A 21,199-nucleotide genomic window follows, 5' to 3' on the forward strand; every position below is an offset into this window, starting at 1 on the left:
TCATTCGGACTTATAAAACAATTTATAAATGCGAATGAAAAAAAAGAAAAAAATAGAAAATAAATTTTTTGAATCGAGCGAGAATTAACTCCTTTTCTCGGCGCTTTTTCTCTCGCGTGCGGAAATATTCTTCATCGCTTCAACTCGCTCCCGTTCGCCGAGAGTTAAAGGTCTCCCTCTTTCCGCTAAGCTGTACATTTTCTGCTCGTTCACTGTGAGGATAGGAAGATCACGGAAAGAGGAAGAGAGCGTGCGTAGGTTTCTTCCTATCTGCTCGTTCACTTTCATTCCTTCGCGTACAGTCAGCTTCAGAATGATTGGAGCATCTCTTGTTTCGCATGTGCTTGCAAGTATTTATCTTTACATGGTCGAATATGGATAACAAATGAATAATAAATGAGTAATAATTAATGAGAAAAATAACCTTTAATTTTTTATAACTATTTTACAAATATCATGTAAAATATTTTACGAATATCATGTAAAATATTTTACGAATATTATATGAAATATTTGTAATATTTTACAAATTTTTATTAATCTTTCATGCGGATGAATAAATTTCTAAAAATTATTCTTGAAAAAGACAAAAATAGATATGTCAACTACTCTAATATTCGTACTAAAAAAGCGTAGAAATAAAAAAAAACATTAAAGAAAACCAATTTAATTTACGATTTAAGTTACAAGACACCCGGTTATTGCAAAAAAGTGTTAAAATTGTAAACATATGGACGTAATCGATTAATTTTTCCGTTAAGAAAAAAGCGAAACTGAATTCATTGCTACATGTATATGTTTGTTCCGACGTTTCCTCCTTTCGTCTTCTTTCTCTCTTCCACCGATACTCATTATCTACTGTGTGCCTGTTTCGTACTTCCTGTTTCGTAAATTATACACTACTGTCCCACATATCCGTTCGTATTCGGTCACATGCCTGCCAAACTTCGAAGTCGGGGCATCAGTCGATTATTATAAAAAGGATCCCTTTCAAAGAGCAAAACTGTTTCGAAACTGGCTCGTAGCCGAAAAAAAAAGAACTTTCAAAAGTCATTTCTCATCCCGTACACTTTCATCATCTCTGTCAAGTCTCGATTATTAATTTAATCGCGCGGAAATTTATATCCTCCTCATGCGTGTAATCGCTTCACACTTCTGACGTGTGCATAAAACATGAGCGGTATCATCACGTTACATAATCTGGATCATCACCGAAATCGAAGAAAGGCGATGTATTTCCAGAATTGCGACAGATAACCTCCTCGGCGACATTCCTCTGTGATGTATCTTACGCACCGAGTCGAAAGTTGACAATTTCAAATGATTCATTTCCGCCGAGCTCCGCGGGGACCGATGATTCCCTTCCTAATCTCTGTCTTTGTCGTCGTTATTGAGGCAACAAAGAGGGAAAAGAGAGGAGAGAGAAAGAGAGAGAGAGAGAAAGAGAAAGAGAGCAAGTCCCGTCCGAATGCGAATTTGCGCGTGCATTTTCGCACCATTGTCTAAATATAACACGACCCGCCGTTGCCTGTACGCGCGCGCGTGCACGCACGCACGCACGCACGCGCCTTGCGCCGTCGCACGCGGCCGCATCGCCGGTGCATACTGCACGCGCGCGCGACGTCGCGACCAGCCTAGACCTAGACCCACTGAGCTAGCCTAGATCCGCGGGCATATGCGCCCGCGAGTGGGACACGGAGGGAGAGACGGGACGAGACGGGACGAGACGGACGGACGACGGCACGAGCCCGGGGACGAGGAGGGTAGGGGGACGTGCGGACCGAGCTGTTTCTAGTACTATCGGAGAAAGTGAACGGGCGTGGTGGCGACGACGGCGGTGGCGGTGGCGGTGGCGGTGGCGGCGGCAGCGGTGGCTCCACACGCGAAACTCTTCCTGTCGTGCACGGTACCTTCCTTTCCTTCGTGTTCGATTTCTATTATCTACTTGACACGCTGGATACGCGCCGTGCGGGCGCGCGCGCGCGAATGTGCGTGCATGCGTGCGTGCGCATACGCGTATTGACGCGCCGACGTACGAGTTCTCAGCCGTCGTTCACCCTAATAATGAATAAATGATTCCCCTTCTGCCCCTACCGCGAGCGAGCTGTTACGCAAAAAAAGTTATCGCTGTCCGCTAACCTTCGGATAATAAAAAGTTTTTTTAAACGAAATTTGTGCGCTCTGCGCATCATATACGTATATATATTACATATTTTTATTCAATTATTTATATTTGTACCCGCGTACTCAGAAGTTCGGAAAAGTTGAATTCTGAATCTTGTATGTGGATCGACCGAATAATTTCTTCACGATTTATTTCTTCGATATCATGGCTTTTTTCTTTGTTACCTCTATGTGACGGATAAGTGTCGGTCCACAATGAGGATTTTAAGCCGTAAGCAGTAAGAAATAGACCAATCGTAATCGAATATGGGAATGATCAATTGTAATTATTCAATATTTTACGGTGTAAAGCTTAGGTCCATCTACAATGAGAGTCGTAAGTTGTAAGCCGTAAGAAATTGACTAATCACAGTCGATTATTCTTCTCATATTCGACTGTGATTGGTCAATTTCTTACAGCTTACGACTTACTACTCTCATTGTGTTACAATTATCTGTTAATTATCTATACGAAGATCAAAGTATCTTCCCATTTATATCGCATGCAATTTGCATACACGTGCGTATTTTTTTTTACGCTAGATTTACATCGCGTACGACATCCGCGCGATCGAGTATTTTAGCATATATGCCCGCTTCTCGCGGGCTAATAGAGCCAGAGTGTTGCCCGCATGCCTCGGCACGCTGCCTTCGATCAATTTATTATACTCACTTAAGTTCGCGCGCTACCGTGGCCGTTTTGCACTATTCGGAACCTCTAGCACCGGTTGCATCTCGCCCCACATTCGTAGGTACACGTGAACGCGCGCGTGCTCTCTCTCTCTCTCTCTCTCTCTCTCTCTCGCTCTCTCGCCCCTCGGTATGCATAAACCGGCGGCGCGACGTTGGACAACGCCACGCGGAATATATCTTGCCGCTCCTCGTCGCTGGGCATTTATTGCGACGAGAATCGCGCGACCTTGCGAGCCCGACGTGTTTATCCCCATGTTGGGTGAATGCAGTCCCTCGGATGATCGGCATCTCTCCGAATGTCGCGACCCTTCGGCGACGCTTCCCAGAAGCGCTCAATGTTATTTGCGTATTGTCATTTCTGCCGGAAAAGGTATACGAGAATTCCTGGAAGACAATGCCCTACATAGTTATGTTTTCCACATAATCGAGGGAACATTTACATTGGCTGTAAATTACTTGGCTCGACGATCGCACCACCGCGAACTTTCTTTCGCGATCGAAATACTTATCTGGTTTTGCAACAGCGCGACTTAATTATCGCTCCTATATTATTCGCTCTTAATTTAAAACTGATAAAATAACAATTTAGATTAGCTGTATCGCGAAGAGGCGAATTTGCAACTGGCACAGATCCTCCTCAGTCAGCATTTTCCTGTAAAATTATCCAACACGAGCGTGGCCTACTTTCACTCCCGTGCGATTCTAATTATCATCAAAAATTTGTACACACGCATCTCTTTTTCCTCGAAAGACACCTCGATGGCGCGCACGTTTATCGCGCGCGTTGCAGGACGTAATAACACGTGAGTGCCATACCTCGCGCAAAGACGGAAGGCTCGCTCTTATCGCCGTGCCGCCAGAAATAATTTTCGTAGTACAGTCGACTCGAAATCTCACGCGTTATGTAACGCGATTGACGCGAGCGGTTCGCGAGGTATCGATTCTCCAGGCCAGATGGCAAGGGATTAATGACTTATTTACATTCTCATTGCAATCGTTATCTTATTATTATAATCGTCGGTAGCGGTTGGAGCGCGAGATAAGGGCGGCCCCTCCTCCGTCCCTCCTTCATCCCTCTATTCCGCGGGACGGCGATCGGTGGCGCTGACCCAAATCAGTCTTGCGCTGACCCGGGCGAGGGGGGGGGGGGGGGCGCACCTTATCTCAACCAAGACCTACGCTTTTGGCAATTGCCGGAGAAGGTTATCGCCGCGATAGCCGGGTCTTTGGCGAGTCTCGCGAGTGCACAAGAATTTCGCGCGATTCCGTCAATCATTGCCTACATACATGCCAAAATATGTCGCTTATCATACAACTTCTTTTCGTGGTACATTCGACGTTCTCTCTCTCTCTCTCTCTCTCTCTCTCGTGAACGCATGTAATGATCCTGATTATCCTCACCCTCCGTCGACGGAATTATTTCCTTTTCGAGAGAGAGAGACAGAGAGAGAGAGAGAGAGAGAGAGAGAGAGAAAGAAAGGAGCATTATGTGCGTTTAGTTAGGTAACAAATAAATTTTTTTGTATCAATAAAATTGTTTCTCTTTTTCCGGGTGTATATGGCGATTTACCCAAATTATTAATCGATAATTACACTTTAACTACAAGCAGTTAAAAAAATTTACGAAGAAAAAAGTCATGATGACGTCAAAATGGCTTTAAAATATTTATAAGTCACTTTTCGATCAGTCACGATTTATTTTAATGTCACCTTGACATTATCGTGATCTGGCAATTAGGCGATAGAAACCAAACTTTATTTAGAAAAATTCTTTCGTAGAAAGAAGCGAAATGTAAATCCTTAGATTAGAAGATCGAATTTGTTATTTAGCATAAATCCTAAAGGTTGCAGATATTTTTTTAGTTGTAATCTCTAATGGAAATCTCGCGCGTCATTGCAGGAGATAATCGTTAAGAAATCAAGCTCGAAAGCTGCAACAAACCTCTCTGTTACGTTTTTTTTATTTTTTTTATTAGTTTACACACGCGCGTAGGATCAGCTCCAGAGCCCCACGCGCGCAGGTGTTGGTGCGCCCACGCGAGCAACGTGGGAAATATCTCCCTTTTTATAACCGGCGAATATTTAAGTAACCGCCTCATAACGCGACCGTCACCGGACTCTTCCTGTTGGTCGTGTGCGCGACATATAAATCCCACTATCGTTTCCCACTTCGACTTCACCGGTGAACGTTATACGCGAAGTTGCGCAAGAAATCCGCCGCTCGAAGAGATCGCGAGGAGAGATCAACCGAATAATTCGCTCTCTTATTTGGCCAAAAACGAACGGTCTTGTAAATACAGTCCCGCGAACGGAACGGCAGCGCGTCTCCGCGCGATTCCCCTTCAAGGCCGTATTTCAACCAGCTGCGAATTCTCGGATATCGCCTCTCTCTTTCTCTTCATTCTCACGTTCTCTTACTTCTCTCTCTCTCTCTCTCTCTCTCGTTCTCCTCCCTCGTCAATTAATAGTCGCCCGCTGCCCTTCGACGGTGAAGAGGCGCGCGAGAGAGATGCCACCTCCGGCCTCTAAATTCGGTATCATCCGACCGTTAAACACCGGCCGCCGTATTTTGCGCCGCGCAAAACTGCGCTGTCCCCTTGCATTGCCGCTCGCTCTTGCTCTTCTTCCTCCTCCTTCATCTCCTCCTCCTCTTCCTCCTCCTCCTCCCCCTCGTCCTCCTCCTCCGCTTCTCCGGTCGCAAGAAGTGCAAGCGACGACGAGAGTGCTGCGCCATGGTCACTGACCTCGCACACATCGCGCGTCGTCTGCGACGACGGAAGAGAGGAAAGCTGCGCGCATTCTTACCGTTTGCTCTTCTTCGTCGCCGTCTTCCGATGTGCGTTTCTCTCCTCCTTCTTTTCCTTATTCCTGTCCTCGTGACTCGTCGGAAAGGAGTAACGCGCATCGCGGATCGGATCGGCGTGGGAGCAATAAGGTAATTCCGGAAAATGCGACTGCAATCCGCGCTCTTCACTGGCTCGGATACACGTGCGAACAGTTTACGCTCATCTGTGGCTCGCGTTGCTTTTTTTTTTACGAGCTCGTCCGTCCCTTTGTGATTATCAATTGTACAGGTACCACTTTATTACTCGACGCGGTAGCTCTCGCTCGTCGGGACCCGTCCGATAATTTCCCTTCCGCGAACATTTTTTCACGACCTCTCGCGATTTCTGACAGCGCGAATTTCTAGGAACTGCTTCGTAACGCGCCTTAATTCAGAGGGGACCCGGTAAAGGACTCGGGCGCGCTTCCGCAACGCGCCGCGCCGTCGCGTCGGTTCTCACATTTTGCGAGGACATCATCGAGGACGACACGCATCGTTTCTGCATAAGTCATCCGGCAGTGCCGGCGCATTATGCCTACACCTGTCGCTCTTTCCATTCGCGTCGTCGTCGTCGTCGTCATCGTCGTTGTTGTTGTCTCGGGCTCCCTCGCCTTCCGAAAGGAACGACGAGAGGCGCGACGTGGGTAGCATGCAACCAGCGATCGTGCGTAACTGCACGTTTTACGGGCGGGAAAGTCTTCACGTTACACCTTATATTTGGTATATTATCATTAATACGAGATGAGATGTAGACAATAAGATATAGATAATATGGAGATTAGATAATATCGCAAATTTAAAGCTTGTAACATTTTGCGTCAGTTTCTAAACGCGCAATAAAGTAGCGAGAGAAATATTCGCAATAAAAAAAAAATTTCTGGTTACCCAATTTCTGCCCAATTCGTGCAAGTACACGACAGCTCTCGCGAGTCAGAAATGCACGATGCGAATTAACTTTCGCGCTTCAAGTACGGGGAGCGTTTGCAGTCAGCATCGCGCGCGCGAGTTGATCTTCGAGCGCGGCGTCGAGACTTCCGGATACCGAGAGAACGAGAGGGAGAGAGAAAGAGAGAGAAAGAGCGCGCTCACAAAGAGCTGCCCGGCGTGATACGCGTGCGGCAGGAAACCGACAATAAGAATCCCATCGAACGATCGACGAACCCGCCGCGCCGGGGAAACGTATTCCGCAAACGATGCACGCCAGCGATACGCTCCGCTCCGGTCCGGATTGTAAATCGCGCCAAGCATTTATTTCGCTGGCGCGAAATGAAAACGCGTGTATTTTTATTGGCGATCGACGGCAAAGTTCTCGCGCTTGGGAACATCCCGCGCTCTCGGAACGGATTGTTCGCGTTCGATCTGCGCTCGGTTTAGAAAAACACATTTCGATTATCCGACGAGATTATCTCCCGAGTCGTCACGTCGATTCCAAAAATTCTCTTGCGAAGAAACGTCGCCGCGCGGAATTCATACGGTAATTTAGGCATCCTGTACGCGCGCGCGTGCACGGGATGAGTAATTCCGCCCTGTGTTCTTAACGCAACGGTATGGGAGTTGCCGTTCTTTATTTAGAATAGTGACAGCAATTACGAACAGTTTTCGGTAATTGATATATACATAAATATAAACAAGCAAGATCAACAAAACAGGTGAAAAATAACATGGTCATGAAGTTACGAAATGAACAGAGTGACTCTGTTGTTGACATAGCTTTGACATTTGTAAATTTTTCGGACAACGGGATATTTTTCCTGCATAATCAACGTGTCGAATTTTTCAAACAATACGAACAAAAAAGAGGAGACTCACTTTCGAGAGCATTACGTGCCCTCGCCGATAATTTCAATCGTCCGCTTGCTTCCTTATCTGTTCGACAACAACGCCGCTTCTCGCAACGCGATTCCCGGCAGATGTTTTAGCTCGTCAATAAATTCGGCCTCTTTATCGAAACGCTCGCGATAGCGCCGCTTGCAAATGTCGCCGAGGTCAAGATCACAATTAGATACACAATTAAATTCGGCATACGATCGCGCTGAGGAAATCTTTCTCGTTGTTGCGAGGATAGCGAAATACTGCATTATGTCGAATAGCGTCCGGTTCGGATCGCGAACGAATGATTTCTGCAACGTGGGACTTTCCGTCGTGCGGGCAAAAAATTTCGCTCGCAAAAACAGATGTCGGAAATTGAAGTGCGACGGACGGGGAAAAATCCTTCGCGTGCGCGCGCGCGATGATCGTTCATGTTTTTCCGGGTTATTGATGTCTCGTTAATACGCCGGTTACCCGGAATCGTCGATACTTTCCCGGGATCTCGCTCACGTCATCGCCGCCTCTAATTTCCTCGTTAGCGTCATCTCTCGCGTCGAGAGCGAAATCGTGTTTATTGCCTCGTCGAGAAATCGACGCGGTCGGCGAAGTTCGCGAGACACGCGCGCATGCACACGTAAATGTTTCGCGAACATTTTATAGGCAGTCAAGGTGGTCGCGCGCGAGCGCGCGCGCGCGCGGAAAAAGGCGCCCGGAACGTAAATCTCTTCCCTCTCTTTTTCCGTGTCTCTCCTCCTTCTTCCTCCGGTCCCTCTCCGCCGCCGCGCCGGCCGAAGTTGTCTTTTCGCTCTAAGCGCAAGAGCTGGGAAGAGAGGCGGCCCGACACTTCGTGGAAAACGCAGAAACCGCGCGCAAGAGAGAGAGAGAGAGAGAGAGAGAGAGAGAGAGAGAGGGAGAAAGAGAAGTACCGCGCCACCGCCCACGCCCTCGCCGACGATGAAAACAGCGTTGCTCATCGCTATGCAAACCTAATCCGCAGACACGAAGTTCCGTTCCCCAACGTCGAAATGCATTTACGTAACGACCAGGAAGAACGTCCTCGTTTGCTCGAAAAATCTCGTGCACTCGGTAAATCATCTTGAAAACGACGAAATGAAATGACGAAATGTTAACTGATTCACGTCTGCGAGTGATATCGAAATTAGCCTTACGGGACTTAAAAAATAGCCGACGGTCAAAACACGATCGTCCCGCGCGTTTTCTCGGTAAAAGCGAGAAATAGTATTCGAAATATTACGATGAATAATATAGAGACGGTCGGCGGTGCTTCGAAATTTTTCGAGTGATTAATTTAAAGCTGCGAAATCTCTTCAACGCAATTTTTTTTTTAAGTATATATTATGAATCAGGGATAATTATTTACGATTATATAAATTCAGAAAATGTGCGTGTTGGCAAATAAAAAGTTTCACATATTCTTACGTAGTTTGTTAAATAACAATGATGTTAATTGCCAGATGGAAAATCTAGGAGATTGCGAATCTAGACAGTGAAGAACGGGAGACACGGTTTTACACGGTACGCCGTCGAGGAGTTAAAAAGCGGAATGTTTCCTTAGCTATCAATCTTCCTACATCCTTCTACGTTCGTCCTTTATCCTTTTCCGAGTGCCGAGGGAGACACGGCGAGGCACGGAAAGGGAAGGGGCAAGGAGGAGGCAAAAGGAGCGTGGAAGGAGCGACGATGATGGTGCACGTACACGTGCACGCCGAGAGCTCGCAATTTGAACGGGTTTCGGGGTTAAAGATAGTAGCCCGAGGCAGTAGGGTAACATAATAGGCAGGGACTTGGTCTAACGAGAAAGAGAGAAAGACACTCCGAGGGGGATGGTGGTAGCGCGCGAGGGATAGGGGACGAGGGAAGAACGTCACGACGTCAAGATACGTCGGGCAGGGAGATGCTGAAGGAAGCGCAAGGATAGGAAGGAGCGCGAGAGAGGGAGAGAAAGAGAGACGGACGGGAGATCGACGGGATAGAGAGTGAAAGGGAGGCAGGGAGACGGGTGGCGGAGAGGGGGGGGGAAGCAGGGAGACGGACCGCGGGGGACGCTGGCGTATATGTGTGCAATGCGGTGCATCGGACTAGCCGGTCGCGAATGGAGGCGGAGGAGAGAGAAGGAGGAGAAGGATAGAGCGGTTAAGTTAGTCTGTCGGTCAGTGACTGCCTGACTTTCCCGGCGCAGCTGAAGGTCAACTCTCCCCTTCTCTCGATCTCATCATCCTCCTCCACCGCCGCCTCTTCCTCCTCCGCGTTGCCTCTTCTTCTTCCTCCTACCCACTCCACCACCGCTCGACGCGACCACCACCATCATCCACAAGGCACAACCACCACTATCATCGGCGGTCGCTCCGCTATCACCGACACTGCCCGGCCCATCTTCACCCTGCCCTTCCGCCATCCCTCCGGTCTCCCCCTGCCCCCCTGTTCCCCCCCTCGTCTCGCCCGACTCTCCCTCTTCCGCGCGCCGGAGCTCCGGAGCTATGTCGGAACCATAATCCACGATCGCTTTGTTTATGCCGGACGAGCACTTTCGGTGGCCCCTCGTGCGCCCGCTCGCTCTCCCGGAGACGGGTGCCCTCGGCCGGCGTTCCCGACTTCTCTCCCCCCCCCCTTCTCCCCCTATTCTCCTTCTCCTTCCTCGGTCCGACTACGGGTGTAACTCATGCACTTAGATGCACGCGGAATTCCGCCTCTCGAAATCCTGGTACGTGAGAACACGCGTCACGCGAGCGTATCTCGCCGAGATCGCCGAGGATCACCGAAGGGACGGGGTTTCTCACCCGGTAGAACTCGGTCTCTCGGCTCTCTTGGAGTCTGACGGACGTCAAATTTGCGTCGATTGCTAAGTGATGGCTCTTGTAGAAGCAAATAAACTTTTTATGTTCTTTGCCGAGATAAGTCATTCATTACCAGCATTACTTTGACTATACAAATTTCATAATTATGCTTTAATTGACTAAATGAACTGAAATCTTATTTGTGTAAAGAATGTCTTGCGTTAAGCAATCTTTAGTATAGATAAATTAAAGACAATATAAATAAATTTGCAGAGATAATTGGGATCTGTATTTTGAATGATTCTGTACGATTAGTTTTTTTCTAATTTGTTTATTCGGGTAATCGGGTAATCGGAATGGTAATCGTACGCGATAATTTCTCGAATTCTGATTAACACCTTCGATCATCTGATTAACTTAATTATAGTCTAGGGATACTTTAGCGATATACACGATAACGATATATTATTATCGTCATTCGTAGTGCTGTATCGAATGTCATATACCATTATTAATATTTCAAGTTCGCCGATACATTTTGTCAATTTATCAATAGAGAAGTTAAAACATCGACGTATCAGAATTGTTTGGCGTCTCTTCCCTCCAGATCCCTCGGTGTGGAATTCTTTAGACGAATTACAAACTGCGGTAGATATCGAAAATACATTCGGTATCGATGCTCCGATAACATCTTTCTAGAACAAACGTCCGCAAGCCATCGAAAACGAAGGCAGGGGAATATCTTCCTATAGCGCGCGCGCGCGACTTCCCAGCCAATTATCCGGGACCGTCACTACATGAGAATGCGCGCTCTGTCTAGATCTCTTCCTCTCCCTCTCTCTCTCTCCCCCTCCCCCTCGCTCCCCGCAGCATCACTCTTCCACCCGAAGCTCTCGCTTTTAGCGCAACCGCTTTTTTTACCGCTCGTTCCGTCGAATCGTACGTCCCTGGATATCCCCACCGTTCGTTGCGTCGGTCGGCCGAGCCGCTGCCTCCCGCTGCTTCTCGGCTCATCGCGCTTTTTTTTCCTCTTTCTCTCTTTTTCTCTCTTCCTCCTCCCTCCTTCTCTCCGTCTCCCCCCCCTCCCGTCTCCTACCCTTCTCGCTATACTTGTACTTCCGGCCCGCGAGAAAAAGAAGGAGAGAGAGAGAAAGAGAGAGAGCGGCTAGCGCGAAATCCTCAGCAAAATAAACGAGCGCCGCGCCGCGCCGCGCCGCGCAGCGTCGCGTCGCAGCCGCAGTCGCGCGGCGCAGAGCGCGCGCCTACCCTTCCGTGTATTTTTAACTATCGACTCGTTACCGAGTCCCTCGACTAAACTTCCTGCCGGCACTGTCAGGAAGGAACGCCGGCTCGAGAACGCACGAGGAAACGCGGCCCCGGAGCCTCCTCTTCTCTCTGGGGAAGGGGGGAACCGCTTCCTTTTTCTCGATCTTCGTCGCGCGCGCACGGGGTTGCGAAACCCCTTGTTAAATATAGAAATTAATAATACGGGCTCCGACGCGTAATCGTCCGACAGAGCGACTTTTGAGCGTAATTTTCACGAGCTCGAACGAGCACTTGGATGTGAAATGACGAGCTGCTTTGCAATGGCTTTTCAAAAATATATATATGTCATATATGTTATTAATTAACCCTTGGCAATCTTGGATCTTTAAGGCACAGTCGATTTTTTTATTGTGAATCTGAAAAGAATGAATATAGATGGTGATGTTCGGGGAATGTTCTGCCCTAAAAAAACTTTCTACTATGATAAAAATTTGTTAAAGATTTCACAAGTATATACATATAAATTATTTCGGATTTTTATATATATATATATAGTGCGGGACAATAGTTCTTCTAACTTAAATTTTATCACTCTGATCCTCTTTAGTCAAACGCCATATAACATACAGCGTGTAGCGAACATAACATTTGGATTAAAGTTACAGATATTAGACGTTGTTAATAATGGACTGATTTTATGGAGGAATTATACGTACATAAATTGATTTGTGCAAACATTAAATCTCTTGTATAATAGGGAACATATAAGAGAATGTGTAAACACTCTCTCTAAATCGAAGATATATACGGATCAATAATAAAATTCTCTTCTTTTTATTGTTAGGAGTTGGAATAGCTTTATTGATATTTTATTCAGACATTACGAACATTTCATTAAGCGTAATTGGATTTTCTGAAAGTTCCCTAAACCTGTAATCGCTCATTCGTCCTCCACCTTGTTTGCGAGCCAGTTACAAGAGCCGAAGAATGTCGCTTAAGTAGAAGATTAATACGGCCTCGGGGACGCATTAGACTGTCGTTTCATTGTCGCGGAACATCGTCTCGTCGGGCCGAGCGAAACTTGAATTTAAATTCGACCAATGATCGCCTTAAGTCGACCTCCGGCTGCGCTTTGTGGTACCATCGACGTGGTAGTAATGGTAATTCTATGCAATACATGGAGAGAAAAAGAGAGACAGAGAGAAATAATAACGAATCTGATGTCTCTTTTCGCGTCTTTATCTATCCCCGAATATTTTTAATTCCAAATAACAATTAAACGTTTATCATGAACTAGTATAGAAACAACTAGAATGGTATTTGCAATTCATTACGTTGCGATATTTGTTCTCGCTATAGAATTATAAACATTATATGTGAGAATCTCTTGCAATTCATATAGATTTTATACTTTTATCATCGCGAATAAATGACATTGCTCTTCTAAAGCCTTAAATCGCCGATTTGTCAGGATTCGTGACTCATTCTTCCTCAAGGAAGACATTTAAATTTTTCATCGAATTTTTAAATATGTATTTGTCAATCCTGAGATATTCAAAACTTCATTTCATTCGCGCATCGTTTCCTTGTTTTCGATCGTTAGTATCATAATCTTTCACTGCTTCCAGAGATCTCCATCCTTACGCACCTTTTCTGTAGGCAAATCCCGCATCCTGATTTTCTTACGCTCGAGCTTGAATTTGGGAAAAAGAAATCGATCGATTCCGGGACCATCGAACTAATCTATACATGTATTCCATTCACGCTTCCCGATCGTGAGATCCTAGACTACCGACTTCTAGGAATCCTCTCTATCCGATCTCGACGCGGCGTGGCGCGACGCGGCGCGCACCAGACTCATCGGCTGGCGATGCGTCGTCTCTAGCGGTGCTTTCCTGCGCTATACAACGCTCGTGGTATAGGTCAGTGAAGTAGGAGCAGTTCCCCCACCGCGCCGGCCTCCTAGACAACGGGTCTACGATTGACTCATCTAGCCAGTCATACCGCGCGTAAACACGATCCGCTCCAGCTGTTTCTCGTGCGCTCTCGGGGTCTCTTGCCACTACCGCCTTCCTCTCACTTTCTAGGTCTCTCTTTCTCTCTGCCTCTCTCTCTCTCTCTCTCTCTCTCTCTTTTCTGTTCCAGCGCTCCTGGAGCGCTCAACCAACTCCAACGTTTCCTCGTGCAGCGTTCCCGCGCGTGTGTTCTACCCGCGCATATATGCGCGTACTTCCCGAGAACAACGGCGCGTTCTCCGTATTTTTAGAGCCACCTCGAAAATCTTCCGCTCCCCTGCCGTTCTCTTGTTTTTCGTCCCCTCCTCCCTCCTCCCTCTTACCCCTCATCTTTCTCTCTCTCTTTCTCTCTCCTCTCTTGGAATCTTGCTTCATTTCTTTCGCGCTATTTATACCGCAGCCCTTACAGTTATTGAAACCTTGTCGCGTTACGTCGGTTATGTCGGTATATCACGAGTCAGAAATGTACAATGTTATTGTATATCTTGCGAGTAATTTCGAATAAATTATTCTCCGTTTTTTATTTCCTTTATTATGTGAATTTAGTACTTTCGCTCGTTGTTCTCTGCTTCATCTGACTCTGCAATTACCTTCAAACGTAATTCAATCTCATTTGGAGATTCTCGCTCGTGGCATAATAAAGCGTCTATTTCCGTCTGTTTAGATCCTCCCGGTCTCTGCAGTTTCGAGACGATTTCGTATGATTTTTCAATGCCTTCGCGTTAAATTGTTTTGACATACATAAATAAAACGCGACATGTCGTGTGTATACATGAAACGCCGTTACTTCGTGTATACGACTGCTTGTTACTTCGCCGCTCCATCACACTCCGGTGGGAGAGATAATACCGTCAAGTAAATGTTCTCCCGTTTCCCTCCCCCTCGCCCGCTCCCTGCAGCCTCCTCTCTCTCGTCTCGTCGGTCCACAAACCAGAAAACCTCGAATAGTGCCCGAGGATCGTTCAACCGCGCGGGACTCCACGGAACTGCAACACGCGCGACGCGATAGAAGGATGCAGGCGCGAGAGAGAGAGAGAGAGAGAGAGATGAACGCGGAGAGAAAGAGAAAGAGCGACAGAGGACGGAAAAGAAATATGGCAAGGAGGGAGAGGAAGAGAGAGGGTTGACGACGAGGAAGGCTAGGCACACGAGGGAGGGTGGCGAACGGGTGGCGGGAGGGAGCGCGAGGGGGCCGGAGAACGAGTTCCGATTTTAGCGCAGTCGCGGCGGCCTCAGAACGAGCGGCGCTATTATGCACTAGTAGCTTGATGGCGTCACCCGTGCAACCTTGGCTCGGGTCAGTCCTCTATCATACTGCAGGCAGAGTTCCCCGATTCCCTCCTCCTCCCTCCCCTTCCTCGTCTCATCCCCCTCTCGCTCGCTCTCCTCGCCGCGCTCGACTCGCCGCTTTAACCCTCTCTTTCTCTCTCTCCCTCTCTCTTTCTCTCACTCCCTCTTCTCGTCTCTTTTATCTCGGTCCGTCTCCTCTTCCTCTCGACCCAGTGGCGTAAAGGGGAAAAGAGCTTCTCAGCCGCCTCGCGTACATATAGCAGTGCCTCGAAACTTTTGCTTTCGCTCGGCGCTCATATAACGTTCATCGTTCGCGTGCACGTAGGCGCGAAATACTGAGAATGTCTTCATTTTTTTTTTCCTGTGGGAGCCGCGTGGCGACACTGGTTACTCAGCTCCGATATAAAGAGCATGAGATTCATCTCGCGACCAGGCTTCGAGACTTTCGCTTTCTTTCGACATAACAACGCGCGGCGCGCACTTTGCGCGTATATACTTACGTGTGTCGCGGCTTGAAAATTTTTTTTTCTTTCACGTACAAAATGCCGTGCTGAACTGACGTGAAAAGCCACGTTCGCTGATGTAAAAAGATTTTTTGTTTTCGAAACTATAGTTGCTTTTATCTGCTACAATACGATATCTTCTTCTTTCTAAATATAAGCATATTCAAAGATGTTTCTTTTCTCTCAAATTAATTCTCCCACGAATGTCTGCCGAGATAATGTTTTTGCCGAATTCCGAAACTTCAACTTCCTCCGATATCTCTCCGCGATAGTCCCTCCGAAGATTGAACTTATCTTTTTCCTGCACAAAGCCGATACGATTCCGGCCAACAAATTTCGTCGAGACCGAGAAACGGACGTACAAGTGGGCTTTAAGTTATAAAACTTTCTGGACCAAACTCGATTTTTAAAAGGCGGGCCCCTCTTATTGAATTTTCGTGCGAGAATTTCGCTGAAAACTCGACGGTTCCCTGGGAGATCGCCGCTGTGGTTTCAATGCGAAAATTTCGCGAGAGGGAAAGAGAGAGAAATCCCCTTTCGTTTGGGAAGGAGGAACCGCGGCGATTCTCGCAGCACGTCCGGCTCGTTTTCCTACGCCCATGGACTGTGAGCACGGCCCCATGCTCGCGGCACAAACTCAGATCGTGTGCACTCGCTCTCTGTAGTACGATCGTACCGACGCGATCGATATTCGCGCGGGGGCATCCATTCCCGATCAAATCACAATATCGCGCATAGGCAGCAGATCTCGCGAATTCGATGATTACCCGTTTCTTCCGTTTTCTCGAGCAAAACCGGAGAGAGTACATATTTAGCGCGAAAGTATATGGACGATACGTATAGATAGACGATGGCGAGGGCGAGGTGAGACACGCGGAAACAGGTGGCGAGCTATCGAAAGCGTCCACTCGCGCGTCGATCAATCGGGTCGGATAGAAACGACGAGAGACGGCATCGACGGCGACGCGACAATGACGATGGGCGATAAACGACGTTTTTCCCTCCTTGCCGCTTCGCGCGAACGGCAAGGCTATTAATACTTGATTGCACGTCGCAACTGCGACGTATCACCCTTAAGCCACGCGTGGTGCGAGAACCTAACGCGATAAAACCGCGCTGACACCGACCCTTCGCCGCGAATTGAGATAATAAACGTTGCTCTGCGGCGTCGAGGATTCGTTCGGGATGCGATTAGAGCGCGTGTCTCTTCAAGGACGGGCCCCCCTTCTTTTTTTTTATCGACAGGATGTCGAAGTTGTTTCCGTACGATAATTGTGTGCAGCGATATTGGTTCTTATGAACGTTTAAGTGGCTTCCACATGCTATTGTCCTATACGTGCCTCGAGATATAATTAAACGCTTGTTGCGTAGCGAGCAAAAAAAGGCAGATTAAGATACAAACCATTACGATCATTAGAATCATTGTAATCAAGTGCCTGCCAGCAGCTATAAAAAGTCATAGATCGTTATAAATCAGATATTATACAGATAGAGCGTTATAAATAACAACGCGGAGATTAGCGAGACTCTTTCTAATCGCGTACCGTTTCCTCTTCTCTTTTTCAGTTTCCGACAGCTACAACAGTTACATAAACATGTACGGCGGGGGTGGGCAGTTTGCGACCCCCTGCACCCCGAGCCCGCCGCGGGGACCCGGCGGCGTGCCCACCAGCGTGATCCAGGCGGCCACCAGCTCGGTCTCGGACGACCTCTACCTGCTCGAGCTCGGCTTCCCGTCGCGCTCGAAGAAGAGTAAGCTGAAGAAGCCGCGGCAGGGCGGCGAGGGCGGCGCCGCGGTGAAGCGGAAGTCGCGCGAGGGCTCGACCACGTACCTGTGGGAGTTCCTGCTCAAGCTGTTGCAGGACCACGAGTACTGCCCGCGCTACATCAAATGGACGAACCGCGAGCGGGGCATCTTCAAGCTGGTCGACAGCAAAGCGGTCTCGCGGCTCTGGGGCATACACAAGAACAAACCGGACATGAACTACGAGACGATGGGCAGGGCGCTGCGCTACTACTACCAGCGCGGTATCCTGGCGAAGGTGGACGGCCAGCGGCTGGTCTACCAGTTCGTCGACGTGCCGAAGGACATCGTCGAGATCGATTGTACGGGCGCATGAGACAGGGAGTCGGCCCGTCCTGCGGGGCACGAGAGGCAGAGGAAGGAGGAACAGCAGCACGACGGCGTCTCGGCGCGGGCCCCGCGCGGACGTCGACCACCGCCGTTGTCGTTGTCGTTGTCGTCGCTGATGCGACGTCGCGGACCCGTCGCGGGGCCCCATCCGCGCGTAAGGTCGCCGTTCAGCGGTTCTCTCCACCGAGACGCGCCGACCTGGCACACCCCTCAGATGTTGTAAAACGCGTTCTCCTTTTCTCCGCTTTCTTTCTTTTTTTTTCTCTCTCTCTCTTTCCGTCTATCTCTCTCCCTACCCGCTTCTCTCTCTACTCCCGTCTTTCTCTCTGGCTTCGTTTGTTCCTTGTATTATACCTATGTAAATGTATATTAAGGCGCCGCGTGTGACGACGTCGTCGGAGGTGGTCCCGACCCAATACCTCGTCCTTCTCCTGCGGCCCGTTTCTTTCTCGCGCGTCCGAATCGCCGCGTCAGGATCGGGACAGGGCGGCGCCCGGCTCGTTGAAAATTTGTACAAAATTTAGTTCTTACAACGCGTCGAGAATGTGAAACTAAAGATATTCTATCTGGTGTACCTTGCGGGAGGGAACGCCGTGGACAAATTACTTAAGCCGCGAAGCACCGGGAAGCGAAGAAAAAAAATTGTATATTCGAAAAAACGACAAATTATTTATTGTATATTAGACGTTTATATATGTTACCTAAGAAAATTGTTACGCGCGTGATCTGCGCAAAATGGAAAACGTATGGAAACGGACGAAAGTTATAAAAAAAAAAAAAATGAAACGAAATGAGGGCTGTGAAAAGGATTTTACGATACGGGGAGAAGAGGAGAGGAGAGGAGAGAGAGAGAGAGAGAGAGGGAGGGAGGGAGGAGAGGAGACGAGATGTGTAGTGGAACGGGAAAGGATGAGAAGCGTCTCTCGAAGTTTCACGGAGCGAGCTCAGGGAGGGGTACACATTATATTTTTTTAAGTATAAGCGGAAGGGATTGGCCCTTCCGATTCGTGAGGGTTCAACAACGCAAGGTGCTGGCTAATATATACACAACTCATACACGTACATACATACACACACGCACACCGAGGTCCAAGAAAATTATTATTTAGCAACCTAGTGTTACTAATTCGTAAAGATTATCGATGAGGACGATTATATCTCTGTATATAAATATAAAAAAATACCTTTAGTAAAAAATATATATATATTATTGAATATTATATATATTATATAAATATATCTATTGTATGTTATGTAGTAAAAATGGAGCGACTTGATGTGTCTCTATGAGTTTTTTGGCGTCTTGGCGACACGCGTAGGGCGCTTTTAACCGTCTCGCGCGACGTCTCTTTCTCTTTCGAAACTTTCTATACACTATCTAGTTTGTTCTTATATACTTTATATCGGGGAACGAATTTTATACGTTCGGGAGCGCCGATTTCGCGCTCGAGCCTTCTAAAGTCGCAGTCGTAACGCACATATATATACACACGTATATTAATCGTTGGTCTCGCATGCTCAGACTGATCAGGAGACGTCGCACGTACAACACAGAGAAGCCCGCCCGACGCGAACGGGAAGCGTAATAATAAAGAAAAAAAAATGCGTAACTCTAGAGTAAAATTTAACTTATTGGCGCCCCGGGACGCGTGACGCGCGCGAGTGCAAGTGTATCCTATAGCCCTAAGTTTTGTACATAAAGAGGAAATCGTCAAAAATATTATTTACGTTTAGGAAGAACGTAATGCTGGTTATCCCCGCGATAATCATGTCCGCGGGCGAAAGTGTGGAACGATGTGGAAGGTGGGAAGGAGAGGAGCGAAGACGAGGAGCGTCTAGCTAGATCACGCGCGACGACTATACGTGAGCCGATCGCGCGTAACACAGGCCGATTTGTCGCATTACAGCCTCGGGATATATCGGAGAAACGAAATATACAGTACATTTGAACAGTGGATCCAGTGCTGCCAATAATGCCTGTAAACGGTCCCTTTTGTCACCTCTTGTCGCTCGAGTCGACGACGCCCTTCGAGTCGAGCCACGCAGACGGTGCTTGTCAGATCCGATGTTTTTGGGACACCAGATATACCGATGATACAAAGCAAATTGCCTTCTCGTATTAACAAAGACGTGTTGCCTTCTAACAAAAAAAAAGATGCATATAAAAAAGTTCTAGCGATTTGTAATCGTAAATGCCGTCACTTTGTCCAGGTACTTAAAAGCCCTTTACATATAAAGCCCTAACATCGTTTTTTGTGATGAATTGAATTTTGTAATTTTATTCAGCGAAAAGTTCTTTGGTACGTGGTGACTTTTATCGTACTTCGAATACAATGTATCGGCGGGAAATAGTAATAATATTAATAATACTATTAATAATGATAAAAAAAAGAAGATATATCAGAGTACAATGGACAAAAGTACCTATAGTATACCACTTCTATACATGATAACGGACACTTATAAACAATGAATGGACACTACAACAGAAATCCTATTTTTAGGTAAATTAAATTTACATATACATAACAATCCACTACACTACGAGATATTTTAACAAATAAGACTTTACTATAATAGAGATAAATACATAATTATTTACCTGTAAAATATATGAAAACACGATGGATTGACGTAAGGAACTCTAATGTAACGTTCTGTGATTCGTTGTTTGTAGGTGAAATTTAATAAAAGATTATTGTATCATAATATATATATATTCATGCGATTTTATTTTATTCCCTATACGTAATAAATATTCTTAAATTTAATTAAATTGAAGAAATATTCTTAAATTATTTTCTTAGATTTTAACTTTATCTAATATAATCATTTTCTGTATAAAGAATATTAAAGAATAAAATATACAAAATTAAAATATAAAATTTTAGCAATGTAATTAATAATTACAAATACAATTAAGGTGGTTTTACCGCTCAATGCCAACTCGATAATGTGACGTTGTCACATAAACGTCACACAATCGCATATGTACAGTTTATGCGAAATGTTTTTATTGAATTACTGTAAATATTGCTAGTTAGGTATGTACAATCTTCTGCTGTTCTGTATATTATATTTATATTTTCTCTTGCAAGTGGAATATTATAATTATATATATATATATATTCTTTGTATCTCAGATTTTTTAAAAATTCGATTTTTACAATTTTTATTTCGTATAATTATCTTTGTCGATAATTTTATCAATCCTATACATCGGTATATAAATATTGCTGCAATGTCGATAAGAAAATTATCACCGTCGGTAAATTCATTTTCTATCCAGAAAACTTACCACTATATCGAGAAAATCTGTCGATAAAATAATTTTGTTATAATTTATACAAAATAATTCCATTTTTGAATATCACAATATAGAGAAAATTTTCATGATTATATCATTATAATTATCAAAATATTCAACAACCATAATTATTATGCAACAGTTAACACAAATGCGTTATAGATTTTACTTCTATGTATATTAAATATTTAATTTTCTAATATAAATTTTAACGAATTATGGATACTGGAACAGTAAAAGTAGAAAAGATATAAAGAAAGTTTACATAATGTTATTACGCGCGCAATTTGTTAAGTCAAGGATATTTTTTCCCTTTTACTATTAATTTAGTTTTGTTTATAAATATAAAATATACGTATGTATGTACATACATTATATATCATATCATACATGTGTGTAT

At 46.1% G+C, this 21,199-nt stretch overlaps 1 protein-coding gene across 1 annotated transcript in view; it reads left to right on the forward strand.

The window, feature by feature from the left end:
- Positions 1–17,478, forward strand: part of LOC105448482 (ecdysone-induced protein 74EF) — a 136,833-nt gene extending 119,355 nt beyond the window's left edge. The window contains exon 7 of the mRNA XM_011687067.1: positions 16,925–17,478. Within this exon, the coding sequence (XP_011685369.1) occupies positions 16,925–17,478 (554 nt within the window). The remainder of the gene's footprint in view (positions 1–16,924) is intronic.
- The last annotated feature ends 3,721 nt before the right edge of the window (positions 17,479–21,199 follow it).

Source organism: Wasmannia auropunctata, unplaced genomic scaffold, assembly GCF_000956235.1.
Source record: "Wasmannia auropunctata unplaced genomic scaffold, wasmannia.A_1.0 LD336085.1, whole genome shotgun sequence".
In the NCBI taxonomy this organism is placed as follows: domain Eukaryota; kingdom Metazoa; phylum Arthropoda; class Insecta; order Hymenoptera; family Formicidae; genus Wasmannia; species Wasmannia auropunctata.